At 42.1% G+C, this 20,067-nt stretch overlaps 1 protein-coding gene across 1 annotated transcript in view; it reads left to right on the top strand.

The window, feature by feature from the left end:
• The window catches only part of USH2A (usherin), a 208,687-nt gene that overhangs the window by 127,129 nt on the left and 61,491 nt on the right, over positions 1-20,067 (top strand). Inside the window, 8 exon segments of the mRNA XM_060179216.1 lie at positions 9,446-9,592; positions 9,594-9,645; positions 14,120-14,276; positions 14,588-14,682; positions 14,685-14,804; positions 14,807-14,857; positions 14,860-14,929; positions 14,931-15,061. Coding sequence (XP_060035199.1) covers positions 9,446-9,592; positions 9,594-9,645; positions 14,120-14,276; positions 14,588-14,682; positions 14,685-14,804; positions 14,807-14,857; positions 14,860-14,929; positions 14,931-15,061 — 823 coding nt within the window.

The raw sequence follows: 20,067 nt of genomic DNA, 5'->3' as shown, positions 1-20,067 counted from the left end.
TTTAAAAAACATTTATTTCTTTATTCCCTTTTGTTGCCCTTGTTGTTTTATTGTTGTAGTTATTATTATTGTTGTTATTAATGTTATTATTGTTGTATGGGATAGAGAGAAATGGAGAGAGGAGGGGAAGATAGATAAGGGGAGATAAAGATAGACACCTGCAGACCTACTTCACCACTTGTGATGTGACTCCCCTGCAGGTGGGAACCTGGGGGCTTGAACCGGATCCATACACAGATCTTTTCCACAGATCTTTGTACTTTGCACCACGTGCACTTAACCTGCTGTGTTACCACCCAACTCCCTGGACTAAGTATTCTATAAGAAGTTATTTAAGTCATACCTTTATCAAAAATGAGTAGAAATTTCAAGTTCTATAACTTCAAATATTTGACAGCACCCTGAGCAATTTTTCCTTGATATAACAATTTTAGGTTATTCAGTCAATAAATATTTGGGACGCGGCTGCACTGAGTATTAAATGCTGAGGTCGGGTGTATTATGTCATGATATATATAAGAACATTCAGGAACTGGTCTGTTAAATTTAACCTTCCTTAACTGTATCCCTTACTGCCATTATTTTGATGTTTCTATCACCATGCAGGTGGGGGTGTGGGAATCCTTGAGTAATGGTTCTTCTTCTTCTAGCGTTTGCCCTTCTTCCGTAGCCAGTCAACAGCATCAGGTTGAGCCTGATGCAAAGCCTCGAGACCTCCTTTGAATCTGGAGAGGTGGCAGTCGTTGACTATGTGGGTCATAGTCTGTCTGGAGCCGCAGGGGCAGTTCGGGTCGTCTCTGGCTCCCCAGCGATGGAACATAGCGGTGCACCGGCCATGGCCTGTTCGATAGCGATTGAGGAGGGCCCGATCATAACGTGCTAGGTCAAAGCCAGTTGACGCTCACAGGGGTCTGTGATGAGGTGTTTGTTCTTGACCTCAGCTGACTGCCAACTCTGTTTCCAAGAGTCTGGAACAGAGAAGTTCAGTGTAGGCGTAGGGGACCAGATTGGGTGACGAGACGTCAAGCGTTGGACAGGGTGGGCGTGTATATTAGCAGGTCCAGTCGAGCGTAGACGTGGGAAATGAACTTAGATGATGCCGCATCCCGACGAATATCTGGCGGGGCGATGTTGCTAAGAACTGGCAGCCATGGAACCGGGGTGGAACGGATGGTTCCAGAAATGATCCTCATGGAGGAATATAATTTGGAATCGACCAAGTGGACATGGGGGCTACGGAACCATCCTGGGGCACAGTATTCTGCAGTGGAATAGCATAATGCCAGAGAGGATGATCGCAGTGTGGAAGCGCTCACGCCCCATGAGGAGCTGGCCAGTCTTGCAATGATGTAATGAGTAATGGTAATATATGCTTTCAACTAGGTGTGCCACCGCTTGCCCCCCCCCCCCACCCCAGCTGGGATGTTTCCAGCTTCCATTTAAAAAGAAAAAAAATCAGAAAGAAAAGTGGGGGGCATAGGAATGTTAAAGAATCAGATAGAGAATGGGGAAGCTGTCAGGGGAGGGGGTGGGATATGGAGATTTGTGGTGGGAATTGTGTGGAGTTGTATCCCTCCTACACTATGGTTTTGTTAATTTATCCTTTCTTAAATAAAAAATAAATTTAAAAATAAATAAAATAATAAAAAAGGAATGTTAAAGAATCAAAAACTGTTACTATTTACTGTAAATATAAAGCTGAATAGGAAGTGGAAACCTAAAAAATTGCTTGGCAGATAAGTAGTCCCTTTTTCCTTCTGTCTGTCTGTCTGTCTGTCTGTCTCTCTCTCTCTCCCTCTCCCTCCCTCCCTCCCTCCTTCCCTCCCTCCCTCTGTCCTTCCCACCACTGTCCTCCACAGAGCTATTCAAAAGGGGCTTATAATCTGAAAAAAAAAATATATATATAATGACTTAATGTGGAAACAGTTAGGAAACAAATAGCTGAGAAATGTTTGCAGTGAAACGAGCGTCTCCCACTTAGAACTGCTTAGAACTAGAGGCCATCACTGAGGAGAGCTATTGAGGCCACATTGCATGTATTGGACTTCACTGGGTTATCAATCAGAAACTACTGAATATCTGACCCCAGTGGTGAACCAAGAAGCAGCTAGAGTGTTCCACTGCTGGGAGAAGTCTTGTAAGTAGAATCTCACAAGTAGAGACACTACCTGTGTAAAACTGATTGGAAGAGCTTGATGATGGTTAAAGGCAACTCTCACTGAATTCAGATTGTTTAGGAGGAGCACATGCTCTTATTTCCATAGCCAGAGGGTTCACTTTCTCCACCTCACTTTCCAGTTACCACAAAAATGTTAATGTCATTATTGAAGTGAATGGATTTTTATTTTACCTTTTTAAAAAATGCTTTTATTGGGGTGGTGGAAGTAGGGCAGTGGCTCAAATCAGGGTCACAACCATGGTGAAGCAGGCGCTCTCCCAGGTGAGCTGTCTAGTTGACCTGAAAACTCAATCTGATAAGTGGGTCAGGGGAAAAAAACCACAGAATTCTGCATGTGAGCTCTGGGCAAGAATGGAAATGGCTGTTGTAAATTTAACTTAAGAGAGGTTAGGGGTTGGGGGCTGCTTGCTGCTTGTTTAAAGATTCACAGCAGAGTACTGGGAACTGGTTTGAACAATACAAGGCTTATTAGGGTGAGACAGGTAAAAGGCAAATTGAGCACTCATCATCAAGGGTTAAGAGTACGCTAGGTCCATAAGGTCTGAGTAGAGGTATCAAAAGTTTAGTCCCATAAGATAAACAATTACCAGCTCTGGCAAAGGTTGCTCCTGGTTGTAGAGGGGTCTAAAAGTTTACCAGCTAGCAGAGTCACAGGTATTCAGTTCCCAGGAGAAGTAGCCATGCTGGGAGGTGCCAAGATGCCTCTCACCAGGAGAAGAAACCACAGCCAAAGTCCCTTGCTTTTATATGGTCCCTTCTCTGAAGCACCTCCCAGGGGTGACGTCATTTGTATGCTTCTTCTTCTTCTAGCGTTGCCCTTCTTCCGTAGCCAGTCAACAGCATCAGGTTGAGCCTGATGTCAAGTTTCGAGACCTCCTTTGAATCTGGAGAGGTGGCAGTCGTTGACTATGTGGGTCATAGTCTGTCTGGAGCCGCAGGGGCAGTTCGGGTCGTCTCTGGCTCCCTAGCGATGGAACATAGTGGCGCACCGGCCATGGCCTGTTCGATAGCGATTGAGGAGGGCCCGATCATAACGTGCCAGGTCAAAGCCGGGTTGACGCTCGCAGGGGTCTGTGATGAGGTGTTTGTTCTTTACCTCAGCTGACTGCCAGCTCTGTTTCCAAGAGTCTGGAACAGAGAAGTTCAGTGTAGGCATAGGGGACCAGATTGGGTGGCGAGACGTCAAGCGTTGGACAGGGTGGGCGAAGATATCCGCATATATTGGCGGGTCCGGTTGAGCGTAGACGTGGGAAATGAACTTAGATGATGCCGCATCCCGACGAATATCTGGCGGGGCGATGTTGCTGAGAACTGGCAGCCATGGAACCGGGGTGGAACGGATGGTTCCAGAAATGATCCTCATGGAGGAATATAATTTGGAATCGACCGAGTGGACATGGGGGCTATGGAACCATCCTGGGGCACAGTATTCTGCAGTGGAATAGCATAACGCCAGAGAGGATGATCGTAGTGTGGAAGCGCTCGCGCCCCATGAGGAGCTGGCCAGTCTTGCAATGATGTGATTCCTCGCGCCCACCTTTGCTGCAGTTTTTATGAGATGTTTGTGAAATGACAGAGTGCAATTGAGAGTAACGCCAAGAAAGACTGGCTGGGCTTCATGCTGGATTCTCGTATCGCCAAGCTGCACATTAAGCTCACGCGAGGCCGAGGCATGGTGTAGATGGATTTGTATGCTAAGAGTCCCAAACTCCTGCTGGGGTCACAACAAATGGCAAAGGAAAGCATGGTGAACAGGAAGAGTAATGCTCATGTGGTGTGACCCTGTACAACTCTGAGTTGCCTGCTGTGTGGTTGGGCATCATCCGGCACTTCTGGAGTGATACCACCATGAGTTTCTCAGTGGGGACGCGGAGGGTTTAAAGGATTTCTATAAAAGGAAAATCTATAGTTGTCTCTTTAAAGGAAGAGAGTGCCTGCATGATGTGATGAATGTCTGAAAAGACTTCTGAGCTCTCATTTGTGTTTCTGTTCAAACCAAAACTCCCTGTCCAATGTAACCACCTGCTCTGAAACTCTGGAGTTTGACATACATGTATTTCCCCCCCAAATTCTTACTTTGTTTGGCCACATCAGCATTACCTCATTGGCTTTTAGTGAGTTCTGTGAGAGGATGTAATCTATAGAACATTACATTCTTCTTTCCTTGCAGCCAAATGACTGCTTAGGAAGACATACATTTCTGCTGTTTTAAAAAGGCTGCTTCAAATAACCTAAAATATAGTGTCTGCTCTATAGAGAACATCTGGCAAATATTGACTTTGCTCACCTAATTTATTAGTCTTTAAATCATACTTTATGCTCTCTTTAAGCATAAAAGTACCATTTCCACACACACAAAAGGACTCTTGCTGGATTACTTGATGCTCTGGATTTACCATGCTAGAACTAGGGTCCTTAATGGAGAGGAGAGGAGAGGAGAGGAGAGGAGAGGAGAGGAGAGGAGAGGAGAGGAGAGGTGATAAAGCTGAGCAGGTTAACCACTGCAGAATAGTATTCAGTTCTCTGTCATGCTTGCCCCTGCCAAGTGCTTGGTTCCTTGTCACACAGCACAGCTTGCTTGTCTACCACTGTGTCACTGCATCATCTGTGAATGTGGGAGTTTGGGGTGGTCAGAAGGCAATATCTGGGATTTGCCCAGGGCAAGGGAATTCACCAGATCCCAAGTGTACTTCCTTTCTGATCCCTCTGCTGGGCTCGAGACTCCTCTCAGATAGAGGCCACTGCCTTACCTTCCCAGGGCCAGGCTCTCTTCCTATTGCCCTTACTGGATTTGTGCCTTATTACTGCAGGACACTTTTTGTTTTGTGGATATGACTTTGGATTAGGGAGCTAGTCTATGAACCAACTGCCTAATCTTTAATCATAACCCAATCATTCTAAGGGTCTCCTCTCCTTTTTTTGTTAAAAGAAGAGTCATGTATTTTACAAATGGTCAGATTTGTAGAACTTCAATTCCAGGGACTAGTTTTTGGGAAGGTGATAGGGAAAGATGATAATTATATAGACATCAACAAGGATGTTTACCAAATTCATTGCTAAGGGAGATCCTGTGCAAGGCAGGGGGTCTGAAAATAGTCAGTTACAAAAGCTGAAGTTTTCTTTACTTTTTAAAAATATTTATTTATTTATTTATTTATTTATTTATTTATTTATTTATTTATTTATACATCTGCCCTGTCTCATGGGCCCTGGTCTATATCTAGGTTTTGCGGTTTTGTTACGAAGTGCACCACCCAAAATAGAATTAAGGAGTCCTATGAGCTAGGAAAGGTTTGACCAGAGTCATGAAGCTGAAGGGCTGATATTCCATGCCTCATGTCTCTGTACATGGGCTCAATGTGAAACATGCTGAGGTGATACTGGTTGCATTGCTTGGATTGGGATCAGCAGATGCAGTATCAGTTGGTATGGGTTCAGAGAAGCATGCAGGAAAGTGAGCCCCACCCTAGAGGTTCCAGGCCTGAGAGAAATATGGGCTTTATAGAGGAAGGAGAAGTTTCCTGCTGTCTTAGGGTTTAAAAAGGCAATAGATAGTTATTGCTATAACCAAATTATTTGGCAATTGGATTAAAATTCCAAGTAAATCAGAAGCAATTATAAATAAGGAAATATCTAAACAATAATTGACCTATTAATCACAGAAATTAGGACAGCTATTGAGGAAAAGGCTAGCAGAAATAGGGAAACAACAGATGAGACCCTCAAGGAAAAGTCCAGCTACCTCAAGGTAATTAGAGAACTGAAAGCAGAAATAGACAAGCTAAAAGGACAACTAGAATAAGAAGCTAGTACTGTAACTGAGCAAGGTAAAAAAAAAAAAAGTTGAACTGAAGAAGGAAGCTGAGGGAAGGGAAAGCAGACTAACAGAAACAGAAAACGGAATTAGCCAGATGGGATGAGCTAGAAAAAATTAAGGAGGAGGTAAAGGAGCTAAAAGAGAGATTGATCAGACACTGAAAACAACAACAGAGACATATGGGATGATCTCAGAAGAAAGAACATTAGCATAATTGGCCTACCAGAGGAAGAAGGAGAGGAAGGGGAAGGAAACATTCTAGAGGAAATAATAGAAGAAAACTTCCCAGCCCTAAACAACAGAAAGGACATTAAGATTCAAGAGGCCCAGAGAGTCCCAAACAGAATCATCCCAGACCTGAAGATACCAAGACACATCATAGTTACAATGAAAAGAAGTAAGGAAAAAGAAAGGATCCTATAGGCTGCAAGAGAAAAGCAAAAAGTCACATTAAGGGGAAAAACCCATAAGACTATCAGCAGACTTCTGCTGTCAAACTCTAAAAGCCAGAAGAGAATGTTAAAATACCTACTGAGCCCTCAACGAAAAAGGGTTTCAACCAAGGATAATATAACCTGCTAGATTTTAATTCAGACTAGATGGAGGGATAAGCACCTTCCCAGACAGGCAACAGTTAAATGAGGCAATCAGCACTAAGCCTGCCCTGAAAGAGGTCCTAAAAGACCTCCTATAAACAAGAACTTCACCAAAATACTCTTCATATATCAGAGCAAATAAGAAATTGTTGAATAATGGACTGCGATACCTTAAATCCATTATATCAATAAATGTCAATATCTCCAATTTCTATGGTTTTTGTTTCTGGGTCTGTGTGTCACCTTGATAAGAGTTAAATGTTACTTATTTCTTTCCCTATGGTACTCCTCTCTAACTCTTGCCATTCAGGCCTGGAAATAGCAAACTCCTTTAGTTTTTGAACGTCTGATACTGTTTTTATTGCTTTTTCATACTTTAAAGAATGCACCAAGCTATTATTTGACAGAAATCTAATGCAAGCTCAATCTCCAAAGGCACTACCATCTCTTTGGAGAAAAGGCCAGGTGTGTGTGTGTGTGTGTGTGTGTGTGTGTTGTAATGGCAGAGAGTAAGCTCATTCGAGGCTAGTGGACTTGGCATGTTACAGGTATGGTCAGAGGCTGGTTAGATTTTAATGGCTTTATGTGACAAATAGTCAACAGTAAATGTGATTTAGCTTTCCAGACTACAGCACCTGTTTGTTTTCACGAACAATCTGGCTGGGTTAGAGTGGACTGAAAGGCAGGTGACTGAACCTCCATGTGTCCTTGTACTTGGAATCCACTCTCACCTACAGTGACACTCACTGTCTATAAAAACCTCATGTTTCTCACTTTTGACAATATTCCCAGGGCAGCAGGAAAGGTCATGTGGGAAGGTGCCTGCTTCCTCACGTTATGATCAAGGTTCCAGCCCGCCCTCCACCACAGTGTTTGAAGATTCAGTGTTCCAGTATCTTTCCATCTCTCCCTCTGTTTCTGTCTCTTTCTTTTTATCTGAAATAATTTTCCTGGACTGGTGGAGCCCAGATTCAGATAGGAAAATAGAGAGAAAGAGAAAGAAAATTTCCTTTTGTCTTCATGTCAACTATTTTGATAAATGTGTTTTTATAATCAATTGTTTGATTTAATTTCCACATAAGTTATTTATTGCATAATGATTTTGGTTATTCCATACTCCTTGGGAGGACAGTGATCAATCTATTAGAATAATTTAAAATTTATTATTGGATAGAGAGAGAAAAATTGAGAAGGGAGGGAGAGGGAGAGAGACAAAGATACCTGGAGCCCTGCTTCACCACTTGTGAAGCTTTCTCCCTGCAGGTGGGGACCAGGGGCTTGCACCTGGGTCCTTGTGCACTGAACTGTGTGCACTTAACCAGGTGTGCCACCACCCGGTCTCTTCTATTAAAATTCTTTAAATCTAGTAGAAGACCACTAGATATTTACTATATGTTCTAGCAGATTGAAGAGATGGGAAAAAAATCCTTTCCACCACCTTTGCTTGTCAGTATTCCCCAACAAGCAACTTGTGGTGTGTATTTTTCTGAGTGTGTATTGGCTCAATATGTCTGATGTGACCAGATGTTGCTCCATATGGAACATAAATTAGCTAAAGTCTTCGTAAATGGAGTTGCTTTTTTTAAAAAAATGTTTTTTAAATATTTATTTATTCCTTTTGTTGCCCTTGTTGTTTTATTGTTGTAGTTATTATTGTTGTTATCGTTGTTGGATAGGACAGAGAGAAATGGAGAGAGGAAGGGAAGACAGAGAGGGGGAGAGAAAGACAGACACCTGCAGACCTGCTTCACCAACTGTGAAGCGACTCTCCTGCAGGTGGGGAGCCGGGGGCTTGAACAGGGATCCTTGAACAGCCGGTCCCTGTGCTTTGTGCCACGTGCGCTTAACCCGCTGCGCTACAGCCCGACTTCCCAGAGTTGCTTTTTAAAGGTATGTAGGACTGGGGAGATAACTCAGGTGAGAGCAGAGCACTTGTATCTAGAAGGAACCAAGTGCCATTCCAGCACTGCATGTGCCAAAATTCATCAGTACGCCTCTCTCTCTCTCTCTCTCTCCCCCCCTCTCTCCCCCTCTCTCCCTCTCCCTCTCCCCCCCCCTTCATCATAGTTACATTCTTCATCAGACATCCTAAATGGATACTACTAACCAAAACAAAACTCACTTTAAACCTTGATCAAACCTTTATAGGATAATATTCTTTTCTTTTTCTTTCTTTTTTCTATTTCTTTCATTTATTCTCTCTCTCTTTCTTTTTCACCTTCTTCCTTTCTTCTTTCTTTCTTTCTTTCTTTCTCTCTTTCACCTTCCCTCCCTCCCTTCCTTCCTTTCTTCTTTCTTTTGAGAGAAACAGAATGAAAAAGACCAAGCACTGAAGCTTCCGACAGTGTGGTGGTGGCCAGACTCAAACCTACAAAGCTCTCCAAGAGAGCTATTCAGCCAGACCAGGATGATGATCTGAGCAAGAGAGTGAAGTGAAGAGTGAATATCGCAGGCCTGCCTCCCCCCGGACACGCAGGCAGAGGGGGATTTTTAAAGACTTGAATTAGATGCCAGCTCTGCTATTTCCAGCCTCCTCATGACTATATTTTGAGTTCTTGCTCGGTGCTTCACGCTTAATTCCACCTTTCCCTTTTGGTCCTCCACTCCTGACACCCCGGGGGTTATTTCCACTCCATTCTACATACTCACCCTGCTGAAACCCCTGATGCTTTTGCGTCGAGAGTAGGGAAGTAGGGGGAAAAAATTATGGGCTACCTTTTGTCTGTTCAACATTTAAAGTTCCCCCCATGACCCACCCCCAGCTCCTCCTCTCCTCCCTGCCTTCTACCTAATGAGCAAGCCATCTAAAAATAGATATGCTCACCCCTCGACAAAATGTTGTATCTCCTCAAGATTGGAGGCCAGTGTGATTGTAAGAGGCATGTGTCTGGCAGATGGTGTAATCAGTGTCGGGATGGATTCTACTTCCTCTGCAAGTCGGATCCTGAAGGCTGCTTGCCCTGTGACGGTAACCCCTCTGGGACAGTGGATGGAGACATTCATTACCTGTCACCAAATTTTAGACCACTGCCACTGCAAAGCCAACGTCATCGGTATACGGGACTCACATGTCTGTGGTGACATCTCTATTGCCATCTGGAATAATATTCTCAGTTTGATTTCTTAACTAAAGCCTCAAGCAAACCCCCTTGCTCAGGGCAGGCTGGAGGAAGGAAGGAAAAAAAATAACAGTTTGGATGAAACTAAGTGTCTAAAAAAATTAAATTAATAATTCTATCAAGCTACAGCTTGAAACTTGGTTTAATCAACCCTTTAGATGTTGCTTTATTCTGGTGATGCCTTAGTTCATTCAGTCCCACACTAATAAGTCACAGAAAAATATAATTTGCTTACCACATAGATGTTTCTTTTAGGAAATTAGCACTTTTCCAAGATGTTTTCTACTTAATGAGTTCTAAGCAAATCACCACCATGCTAGCTTCCTTAATAGACCAAAATAAATGGATTCTTTTTTCAAAATGTCCTGCTACAGGGTCCTTTGTGATAAATGTTTTCCCTTTTTCTCTATTATATTTCTTTGAACTGTTCCTATGAAATGCAAACTAAGCCAACATCATTCCACAGATCATGTATATTGCAAGGGTTAGTTATAAAGGTCCCACAGCATTTTAATTTGGTAGTTCAGCACCAAGCTGATTATAATAAACAGCTACCTTCCCTGTTATTTATCATTTTTTTTAATACAAGACATGCCTTTTTGTTTGTCACTCCCACAGGTCTTTTTCAGAAATTAGATTTGATTAGAGCAATTTATTACATCCAACATTTTTGAGGGGAACCACAGCCAGAGAAGGACAAAATTTATCAAGTGCCCAAAATGTTCCATGTACATAATACACTTTGAAATTTTGATATATGAGAATATTACGAGAGGAGAGTTTGCTGATGAAGTGGGGCTTATATTGTAGGTGAGCATAGCTTGGTTCTCACAGGACATTTAAAAAAGACCTTTGCCTTTCTATTGTCATTCAAGCCACCAAGGTTTTTCTAACACTGACCTGAACCTCACAGGATTGAAATCTCGCCTGCAGTAACACAGCTACTGGTGTGTGAGTGTGGACATGCCAACCCACAGGACCTTCATTTTTTATAAAACAGCCATTACACCAATTCTTGTATCTGTTCTCTAAGTGGATGCACATAGAACCTTTTATACATTTAAGCCACACGGGCATTTTATTGGAATTTAATAATAAGATAACTTTAATATATTTAATGGAATTGTATGAGATTTCTCTGGTTTAAAGAAAAATTACCGGGTGGGGGTGGAGAGGGAGATGGATGGTGGCACACTCTGTTAAGCTCACATAGGACCTGCCCGAGGACCTGGGTTTGAGCCCCCGCTCCCCACCTGCAGTGGGGACGCTTCATGAGCGGTGAAGGAGGTCTCTCTCTCTGTCTGTGCCTCCTCTGTCAGTCTCTCTCTGTCCTATTGAATAAAACAGGGGAAAGAAGAAAAAATTACAACAGTCTTATTTATTATGTAAGGAAGAGAAAGGGAAGGGGGGGGGGAGGATAAATCACTTTACACTAGAAAGGGAGAGAGAAAAGTCAGAGCAGCACTCTGGAATCAGACCAGAACTCCAGGTGTGAAAGTCCAGTGCTTTCCCAGCTGAGTCACCATCTCCTGGCCCATGTTTGACTTAAGCCTTCTGTGTACATACCATACATATGAAAAACAACAAAAAAAGACCCCCCCCAACATGGATGCAACCGGGGAAATGTCTCCTCTAGGATACTGTGCAGGTGGCATTGGAGGGATAAGGCTCTGCCCCATGATGGACAGCCCCTGTCCGTAGCTTTGGCAATGAAGCCTGGCCTTGTGTCTGTGTCTCCCTCCATTAGCCTGTAAGCTTCTGAGAGTCCCTGGGTGATGAATAAGAAGGAACATCACAAGCTGGAGATAGACTGAAATTTTGAATTTGAATAAGATTGCAAGATATATCTAAGGCTTTTTGTTTGTTTGTTTGTTTCATTCAGAAACAGTGTAAACAACAACAAAAATGCAAAATAGCCTCAAAAAAAAAAAAACAACCAAGAAGAATTCACATGCAAAGAGAATTACAGCCTTGTGTTATCTGTGACACTGAAGGCATTCTAAAACTTTGGAGTACAATCCCTACACCAACCTTTGTTCTTTATGGGAGCTATCGACCCAATTCAAAGTGTGAAAATGAAATTTAAAGAAAGGAACTGAAAGAAAGTGAGATGGTTACTTCTCTCTACCACTGGAATCTTTTCCCGTGATGACTAGATTTCAGGGTTGACAGAAGTGAATAAATAAATAAATAAATAAATATAAACTAGCTGTTTACTTAAAATGGATGGCCTCCCAGCCATTTGCTTGTTTTATGGGTTCATCTAGATGGTTTTCTACAAGAAAACATTAAAATATGTATTTTGAAGATGCAGTCATCATTTTGATATTATCGTTTCTGCACTTACACTGCCTCCAATAAAAGTATCTAATTTATGTGCATTTTTTTCCCTAATGGGATCAGTCAGAACCGGTCTCAATTTTACCGTTTTAATATGATTTCAAAAAAAAGAAAGAAAGAAAGAAAGCACAAATGTATGTTGTCTATGCATCAGAAAGCAAACTGGTAGAGTTAACAAAACTGTTAAATCTTCCTAATGATTCTATCACCAGTAAAATGCATTAGCACCAGTAATTTTATTAAAGTAGGTCATTCATCTAGAATAAAAAGGGGGAAGAATGTGAATTAAATGCCAAGTGTGCTAACTCGCCTGCACTTGTTAACACCGAGCGGGATGCCCCGTGGGCCTTCCTGAGTGTCCTTAGGAACAGATGAGCTGTCAGGAATATGTATGGCATATTCAAATAAGCACCGCGCATATTTTTAAAACTGATACGATATGAATCCATGTAGACCAATTTTAATAGTTCAAAATGAGTCATAATTCTTGTTAACAATACAGTTATTTTTAAAATTTGCAGCAATCGCGGTCCTTTTTTATTTTCCTTATTGAAATTAAATGATATGCCTTAGGTGACTCATTCATCACTGTTGAAGAACTCGCCTTCCATTGGAGTTCTTGAATTTTCACCCATATAAATATATATACATATATATATATATTTATATACACATACATATAGATCATGCCTTTCCTTCCAGCTAAGGAACTGAACTGCTTTTCTGCATATCAGCTCTGGACTGTGGTCTCGATGGTTATTTTAGGATTAATTTCTTATTGCTGTTACGGCTTGAAAGAAAATGTTTCCCTTGCTTAAACCTCACGTTGTCAGTTACTTAAATGCATGGCTATGTGAAGACTGTCTACAAGAAGTATTTTGCATCTCAACCTTTTGCACGCCAAAGAGGATTTATTTATTTATTTAGTTTTATTTCCTTGTCTTTAAAAGACAGTTGTATTTGAAACTAGCCTAGGTTGTCAGATTAATGTGCAGGTGATAAAACATATTTTCCCTGTGGCATCTATATAATGTATACTTATATATTTAAGCAGAAATAATACAAAAACAATGTGATTACTGTTAGAAGGGGTGTTTTCAGTATCACCCACTGTGACAAGCAGTGAGTATCTCTGCCTCATGAGGCAAGCAGAAAATAACTTCTATAAACTGAATATAAAATATAGACATCCATACTCTCATTCAGATAGTGATCACTCTAGGTAAGTTTTATTGGTGTTAATTATTTAGATGTCTGGCATTAGGAAGTGAGTGTGATATCACAAAATAAGTATCAGTCTCAGATTTTATCAAATATCTAAAAGGCTGAATTCTGGGGCAAATGTGGACACTTAATAGCTTTTCTATCTGCCTCTCCCCCCCGCCCATTCTCTGGGGCTCAATACTGGCACTACAAATCCACAGCTCCTGGCAGCCACCCCCCCCCCAATAATTTATTCTGTAGGACAGAGAGAAATGGGGTGGAGACAGAGAGCAAAAGAAAAAGATAGACATCTCCAGACCTGCTTCACCACTTGTGAAGAGTTCCCGCTGCAGGTGGGGAGCAGGGGCTCAAACCCAGGTCCTTGTGTGACTCCTGGTGCTTCACCAGGTGTGTCATGACCTGGTCCCCCTATGTGACTTTGAAATTGTTTTCCACTCTCCACTGTGCTTTTCAGTGAGCCTAATTTGTTGACATAAGAACTGAAATAATTTTAGCTGTTACTTTAAATACTAGTCACAAAGCAATAGTTTCAGTGTTTCTTAAAGAGGAAAGGAGCTTGTTACTCAGTGTGTGTAGCAAAGCAGCTTGTACACTAAGACTTTGTTGTTCAGTAATACAAGTTTGTAAAACACATTGCAAAGAGAGAGGTGGAGACGGATGCTAAACCACTTCATATGCTTAGTGTAGGAGTAGCCTTCTGTGACCCTCCTCATGAGAAAAGATTACATTGTGTTTCTGTGTTAGATGAAACAAAAAGTCATTCCTCTGAGCTTTGGTAGTCTTGAAAGCTGGACTGAAATGATTCCCTCCAACCTCACTTTTGTAAGCATATTTTTGTCTTTAGGGCTTAGATGTGACCACTGCAATTTGGGATTTAGATTTCTCCAGAGTTCCATCAAGGATGGGTGTGACCTCCATGGCTCCATGACCAGATTCTGCAACCCTGTTTTGGGGCAGTGCCAATGCAAAGCAGAAGCCTGAGGACTTCACTGTGACACCTGCAGATGGTATTTCTTTCTTTTATATCTATCTGTCTATTTATTTATTTATTTATTTATTTTCCCTTTTGTTGCCCTTGTTTAACATTGTTGTGGTTATTGATGTCGTCATTGTTGGATAGGACAGAGAGAAATGGAGAGAGGAGGAGAAGACAGAGAGGGGGAGAGAAAGACAGACACCTGCAGACCTGCTTCACCGCCTGTGAAGCGACTGCCCTGCAGGTGGGGAGCTGGGGGCTTGAACCAGGATCCTTAAGCCGGTCATTGCGCTTTGCGCCACGTGTGCTTAACCCACTGTGCCACCGCCCGACTCCCCGAGAGTATTTTTATGGACTCAGTGTCACTGTGTGTCAGACCTGTGACTGTCATCCTGCTCTCTCTCTCCCTGGAAGCATGTATGGCCCTAAGACCAGACGTGCGCCCGCAAGCCTCATGTCAGAAGGAGACAGTGCCATGGATGTTTGGATGGCTGCTTCCAGCTCCTGCAAAGCCACTCGATCTTCTGCGCACCATGTAACTGTGAGAGTCCAGGACACTCTGTGGCTCTCTGTCACAAGACAAGTCAACAGGACAGCATCCTTGCAAATAGGAGTCATGGGTCTGCACTGTGGCCAGCATGAGCCTCGAAGCTACAATGTGACCGGTGGCAGTTTGCAGGTGCCAGGAAGGCAAGACTGACTCTTCAGGGTCATCACCTGGGACCATTTGCGACCCAGACCCAGGCCGTGGCCAGTGTCTGTGCTGGCCCAGTTGCCGGGGAAGGAGGCACAGCCAGTACCACCAGCCAGGTAAGAAAGAGGGTGCGTGTGTGCCCTGGTTGGTGACATTCATTTGTTTTTATCACCTTCCGAGTGATTCTGTTTTCATTTATGGGTGGAGATTTCTGCCGAATTTTACCTCCAGCATCATTGCACATTTACGTCACCAACCAACACAGATGACAGGTGGGTTCACTCAACATCCTGTGGCAGGTTTGAGCTGTCCTTTTTGGATGACCCCTTAAATGAATGCCAGCCAAAGGGAGCGTCCCTAACTGAGACTCACTTCTGTTTATTTTCTGAAATTGAAGGCAGAGCCTTTAACAACTGAGAAAAGATTAGAGGGGCCAGGTGGTGGCGCACCTGGTTGGGCACATGTTACAGTGCACAAGGACCCAGGTTCAAGCCCGTGGTCCCCACCTGTAGGGGGAAAGCTTCACGAGTGGTGAAACAGGGCTGCAGCTGTCTCTCTGTCTCTCCTCTCTATCTCTCTCTTCCCTCTCAATTTCTAGCTGTCTCTATCTAATAAATAAATAAAGATAATGAAAAAATTTAAAAAATAGAAAAGATTAGGAAAAATAAGAATGCATCCTAGTGATGTTCAAACAACCCAATGTCAAATGTTAAGAGGATGAATGGCTTTCTCCTTTACAATTGTTAACCTTTCTTCATTTATTGGATAGCGATAATCAGAAATTGAATGTGGAGGAGGTGATAGATAGGGGGAGAGGCAGAGAGACAACTGCAGCACTGCTTCACCACTTGTGAAACTTCCCCCTGAAGGTGGGGACAGGGGTCTCAAACCCGGGTCCTTGTGCATTGTAACGTGTGCGCTTAACCAGGTGCACCACCACCCGGCCCCTCAATTTCTCAAGAAAGTAGAACTAATGGCTTTCCTAATTGGACTGCATGTTACAGTAACATAGAGAAACATGTGGAATTATTTACAAGTGCCATGAACTTGACAAAAGAGGCTCCTTCTCAGTCACCCTGTATCCATCTCCCCACCTTTTTCTAAACTGGATGATAGATGATAGGTGACTTTCTCTAGGTTATTACACTCTTTGAACTAGAACAACATACTTTCCTTATAATAAATTCATTATACTGTCATGATGAATGTTGAACTTCCCTAACAGTGTTATTTTCTGTGTTTATGAGAAGAGAGAGAGGGGGTAAGAGAGCCAGGGAATCACCAGGGAACATGTGGGACTGGGGAAGGAACTCAGGTCCTCAAGCTTGAAAGACTCCAGTGCTTTCTTCTCTGCAACGCCTCCTCCCTTGCTGATTTTACTAATCTTGATCCTGCCCAACAAACGTAGTTCTCTGCACCTGCTTGAAGGAGGGTGAAAGGAATTCTAGAATGTCTTTTCTTGGGGCAGGGAGTGACTGGTCAGGTATTCACATGCAAGCATCTTAGTAGAAATGAACCTGACCTTCCCTTTGACTTTGGCCATGGAGATAAATAAATCCAGAGAGACAGGGAAGAAATGGCAACTATTTCATTCTTTTCAAGATAGAAGACAACAATTCTGAGTAACTTTAAATATAAATGGGGCGTCAATTATTCACTAGTTGCTCCTCAAATCCTGATAAGGAACAGTATTCAGCACTGGGTCAATGGAGAGCTCCCACCAGTAGGCATTCATTTATGACCAACCTCCTCCCTCTCCCTCTCTCTCTCTCTCTCTCTCTCTCTCTCTCTCTCTGTCTCTCTCTTCCCCCTTGAAATGCCACTCTCTGGCCCTTGAGCTTGCTTATAATTCTAGATATAGCTGTACGTCTAGTTAGCTTCTCTTGGTTTCAGTTGAAAGGGAATCTTAACTGTATCAGCTTTGTTTGGGCAAGTATTCTTTTTTCGTTGAGGAGATTAATGATTTACAGTAAATACAGATGTTGAAACTTGTGTAAGATTTCTCAGTTTTCTGGAAATCAGTCTCACACCCAACCTAGGTCCTGCACCACCGTCCAGCACCAGGACCTGAGTTTTCACCTCACATGCCCCCCACCCACCCCAGCCTTTACTTTAGTGCAACACATCAAACCCAGTCCAAGTTCTGCTTGGTATTTCCCTTTTCTGTTCTTATTTTTCAACTTCTCTCCATAAATGAGATCATCCCACATTCACCCTTCTCTTTCTGACTTATCTCACTTCACACGATTCCTTCAAGCTCCATCCAAGATGAGATGAAGAAGGTAAATTTGTCATTCTTAATAGCTGAGTAGTATTCCATTGTGTATCCAGACCACAACTTTATCAGCCACTCATCTGTTGTTGGACACTTGGGTTGCTTCCAGATTTTGGCTATTATGAATTGTGCTGCTATGAATATAGGTGTACACACATCTTTTTGGATGGGTGTGTTTGGTTCTTTAGGATCTATCCCCAGGGGAAGAATTGCAGGGTCTTAGGGTAGATCCACTTCTAGCCTTCTGAGAGTTCTCCAGACTGCTTTCCACAGGGATTATACTAATTTACATTCCCACCAGCAGTGCAGGAGGGTTCCTTTGTCCCTATAACCTCTCCAGAAATTATTGCTGCTACCTTTTCTGATGTGTGACATTCTCACAAGAGTGAAATGTTATCTCATTATTGTCTTTATTTATATTTCTCTAACAATCAGTGACTGAACATTTTTTTACATGTCTGTTGGCCTTTTGGGTGTCTTCTTTGGTGAATATTCTGTTGACATCCTCTCCCTACTTTTGAATGGGGCCATTTGATTTTTTTGTTGCTGAGTTTATTGGGCTCTTTATATATTTTGGTTATTAGCCTTTTGCTTGATATATGGCGTGTAATGATCTTCTCCCATCGTGTAAGGTATTTCTATGGGTGGTGGTTTCTTTTGCTGTGCAGGAGATTTTCAATTTGATATAGTCCCGTCGGTTTATTTGTGGTTTTGTCTTCTCTGCAGTTAGACCCATGCCATTGAATGTGTCTATAAAACTTAGATGGAAAAGAGTTTTGCCAGTGTTTTTTCTCTAAGTATCTGGTAATCTCTGGCCTAACGCTCAAGTCCTTGATCCATTTGGATTTTACTTTTGTGTGTGGTGAAATGTAATGATTTAGTTTAATGATTTTCATGACAACACATTTCAACCCAGTTTTTCCAGCTAGCATTTGTTGAAGAGACTCTCCTTTCCCCACTTACTAGTTTGGGGCTCCCTTGTCAAAAATAAATGTCCAAAGGTGTGAGGATAAGGGAGTATTCTGAACCAATTCACTGTGGTCAGAAGCTTCAGGCTCACATAAAGCAAATATGCAGTCTGGGAGCTAGCGCAGTGATAGTACATCAGACTTGCTCATGGGAGTTCCAGGATTGAGCCCTTGTACCCCTAGTAGCTAGAACGGAGCATTGCTCTGGGTACAACAACAAAAGCAAAAGAAAATAAGTATGGCTTCTGGGACCACTCCTTTAGTAAAGCAAGATTAGCAGTGACCCAGCAAAGCAGAAGAAGAGGCAGATTGCAGACTTAATGGCCACAGCTCATCACGCTCCCTCAGCTGCAAGGGTCATCCTTCCAAATTTGCTACCACTTACATTTTTATATCCTTAGATAATGTTTTCTATTTTATTGTGTATTAATAGCTCTGATTTTGGAAATCTGGTTGATTGTCTTCTGAACAAGTAGCCATATTTAGCATATACACATATGCTAAATAAAGCAGGAAAAGCTAATAGGTCAAACATTATATCATTTGTAGTAATCATCTGTTCTTAACCATTCATCCAGTGCATTGTTCTGACCAAGGACATAGCTGCGGAACTGAGCTAGAGACCAGCTGACTCAGAGCAGATAGATTGGGATTTTATGTCCTGTTGTGGGTTGATACACTCAGTGAGGGATAAAAGGAATAATGACCAGTTTCTGTTGGAGAGTTTTAATTCTTTTTAAAATTTATTTCTTTATTGGGGAATTAATGTTTTACATTCAACAGTAAATACAATAGTTTGTACATGCATAACATTCCCCAGTTTCCCATTGAACAATACAACCCCCACTATGTCATTTATCATCCTTCATGGACCTGTATTCCCCCACCCACCCACCCCAGAGTCTTTTACTTTGGTGCAATATGCCAATTACATTTCAGGTTCTACTTGTGTTTTCGTTTCTGATCTTGTTTAGAAATATCTCAGAGGCTCCTTGAAAATTAAGCAAAGGAATATTTTCAAGACAAGTCAATATTGTCAAAGCAGATTATTTGGGCCAGTTGTAAAATAGATTTATATATTCCCAATAAGATCACCTCTCAATTGGCTCAGCCACATGGAAGGATTGTTGAGTGAAGAAGGAACTGCCAACTCATATAGGAGGAAGATAGTCATTTAAAGTTATGAAGTTGACATGAAGCAGTTGAGATATATGCTGTTCAGAAACCTGCCAATAACTACAGGAGACTCTACAAAAACTTAAGTCCTTCTCTGTCATCATGCAACAGGATTTCAAAGTTCTCTTCACACCTTCTTCCCTACCCAGAGTTTTTGGCTTTGGTGCAATACACCACACTCTGTCCAAGTTTTGTTTTGTGATTTCCTTCTGTTCTTATTTCTTTAGTTCTAATTGAAGTTACATCATTGGGTATCTAGTTGACTTATCTCACTTAACACTTAATGCCTTTAAATTTCATCCACGATAAGGCAAAGGTGACAACTTCATCATTCTTTAATACCTCAGTAGTAATCCATTGTGTAAACATGCCAGTTTTCTTAGCTACTCCTCTCTTGTTGCACATCTGGATCGTATCCAAGTTTGTCTATTACAGATTGTGCTGCTATGAACATAAGTGAACATATGTATCTACTAATAGAATTTTTGTTTCCATTGGGTAAATCCATAAGAAAGTCATTGCTGAGCCATTATTTAGGTCTATTTCTTATGTTCTGAGAAATCTCCAGACTGTTTTCCATAAGAGTTAGACCAGTCTACATTCACACCAATAGTGCAGGAGTGCCCCTTCCCCCCTGAATTTTAGCTAACATTTGTCATTTCTGAGGTAGGACAGTCTCACAGGTGTAAGGTAGAATCTCCTT

This window comes from Erinaceus europaeus, chromosome 19 (assembly GCF_950295315.1).
Source record: "Erinaceus europaeus chromosome 19, mEriEur2.1, whole genome shotgun sequence".
NCBI classification, from domain to species: domain Eukaryota; kingdom Metazoa; phylum Chordata; class Mammalia; order Eulipotyphla; family Erinaceidae; genus Erinaceus; species Erinaceus europaeus.
Note: the sequence above shows the minus strand (reverse complement) of the source record. Positions and strands in the feature narration are given on the sequence as shown.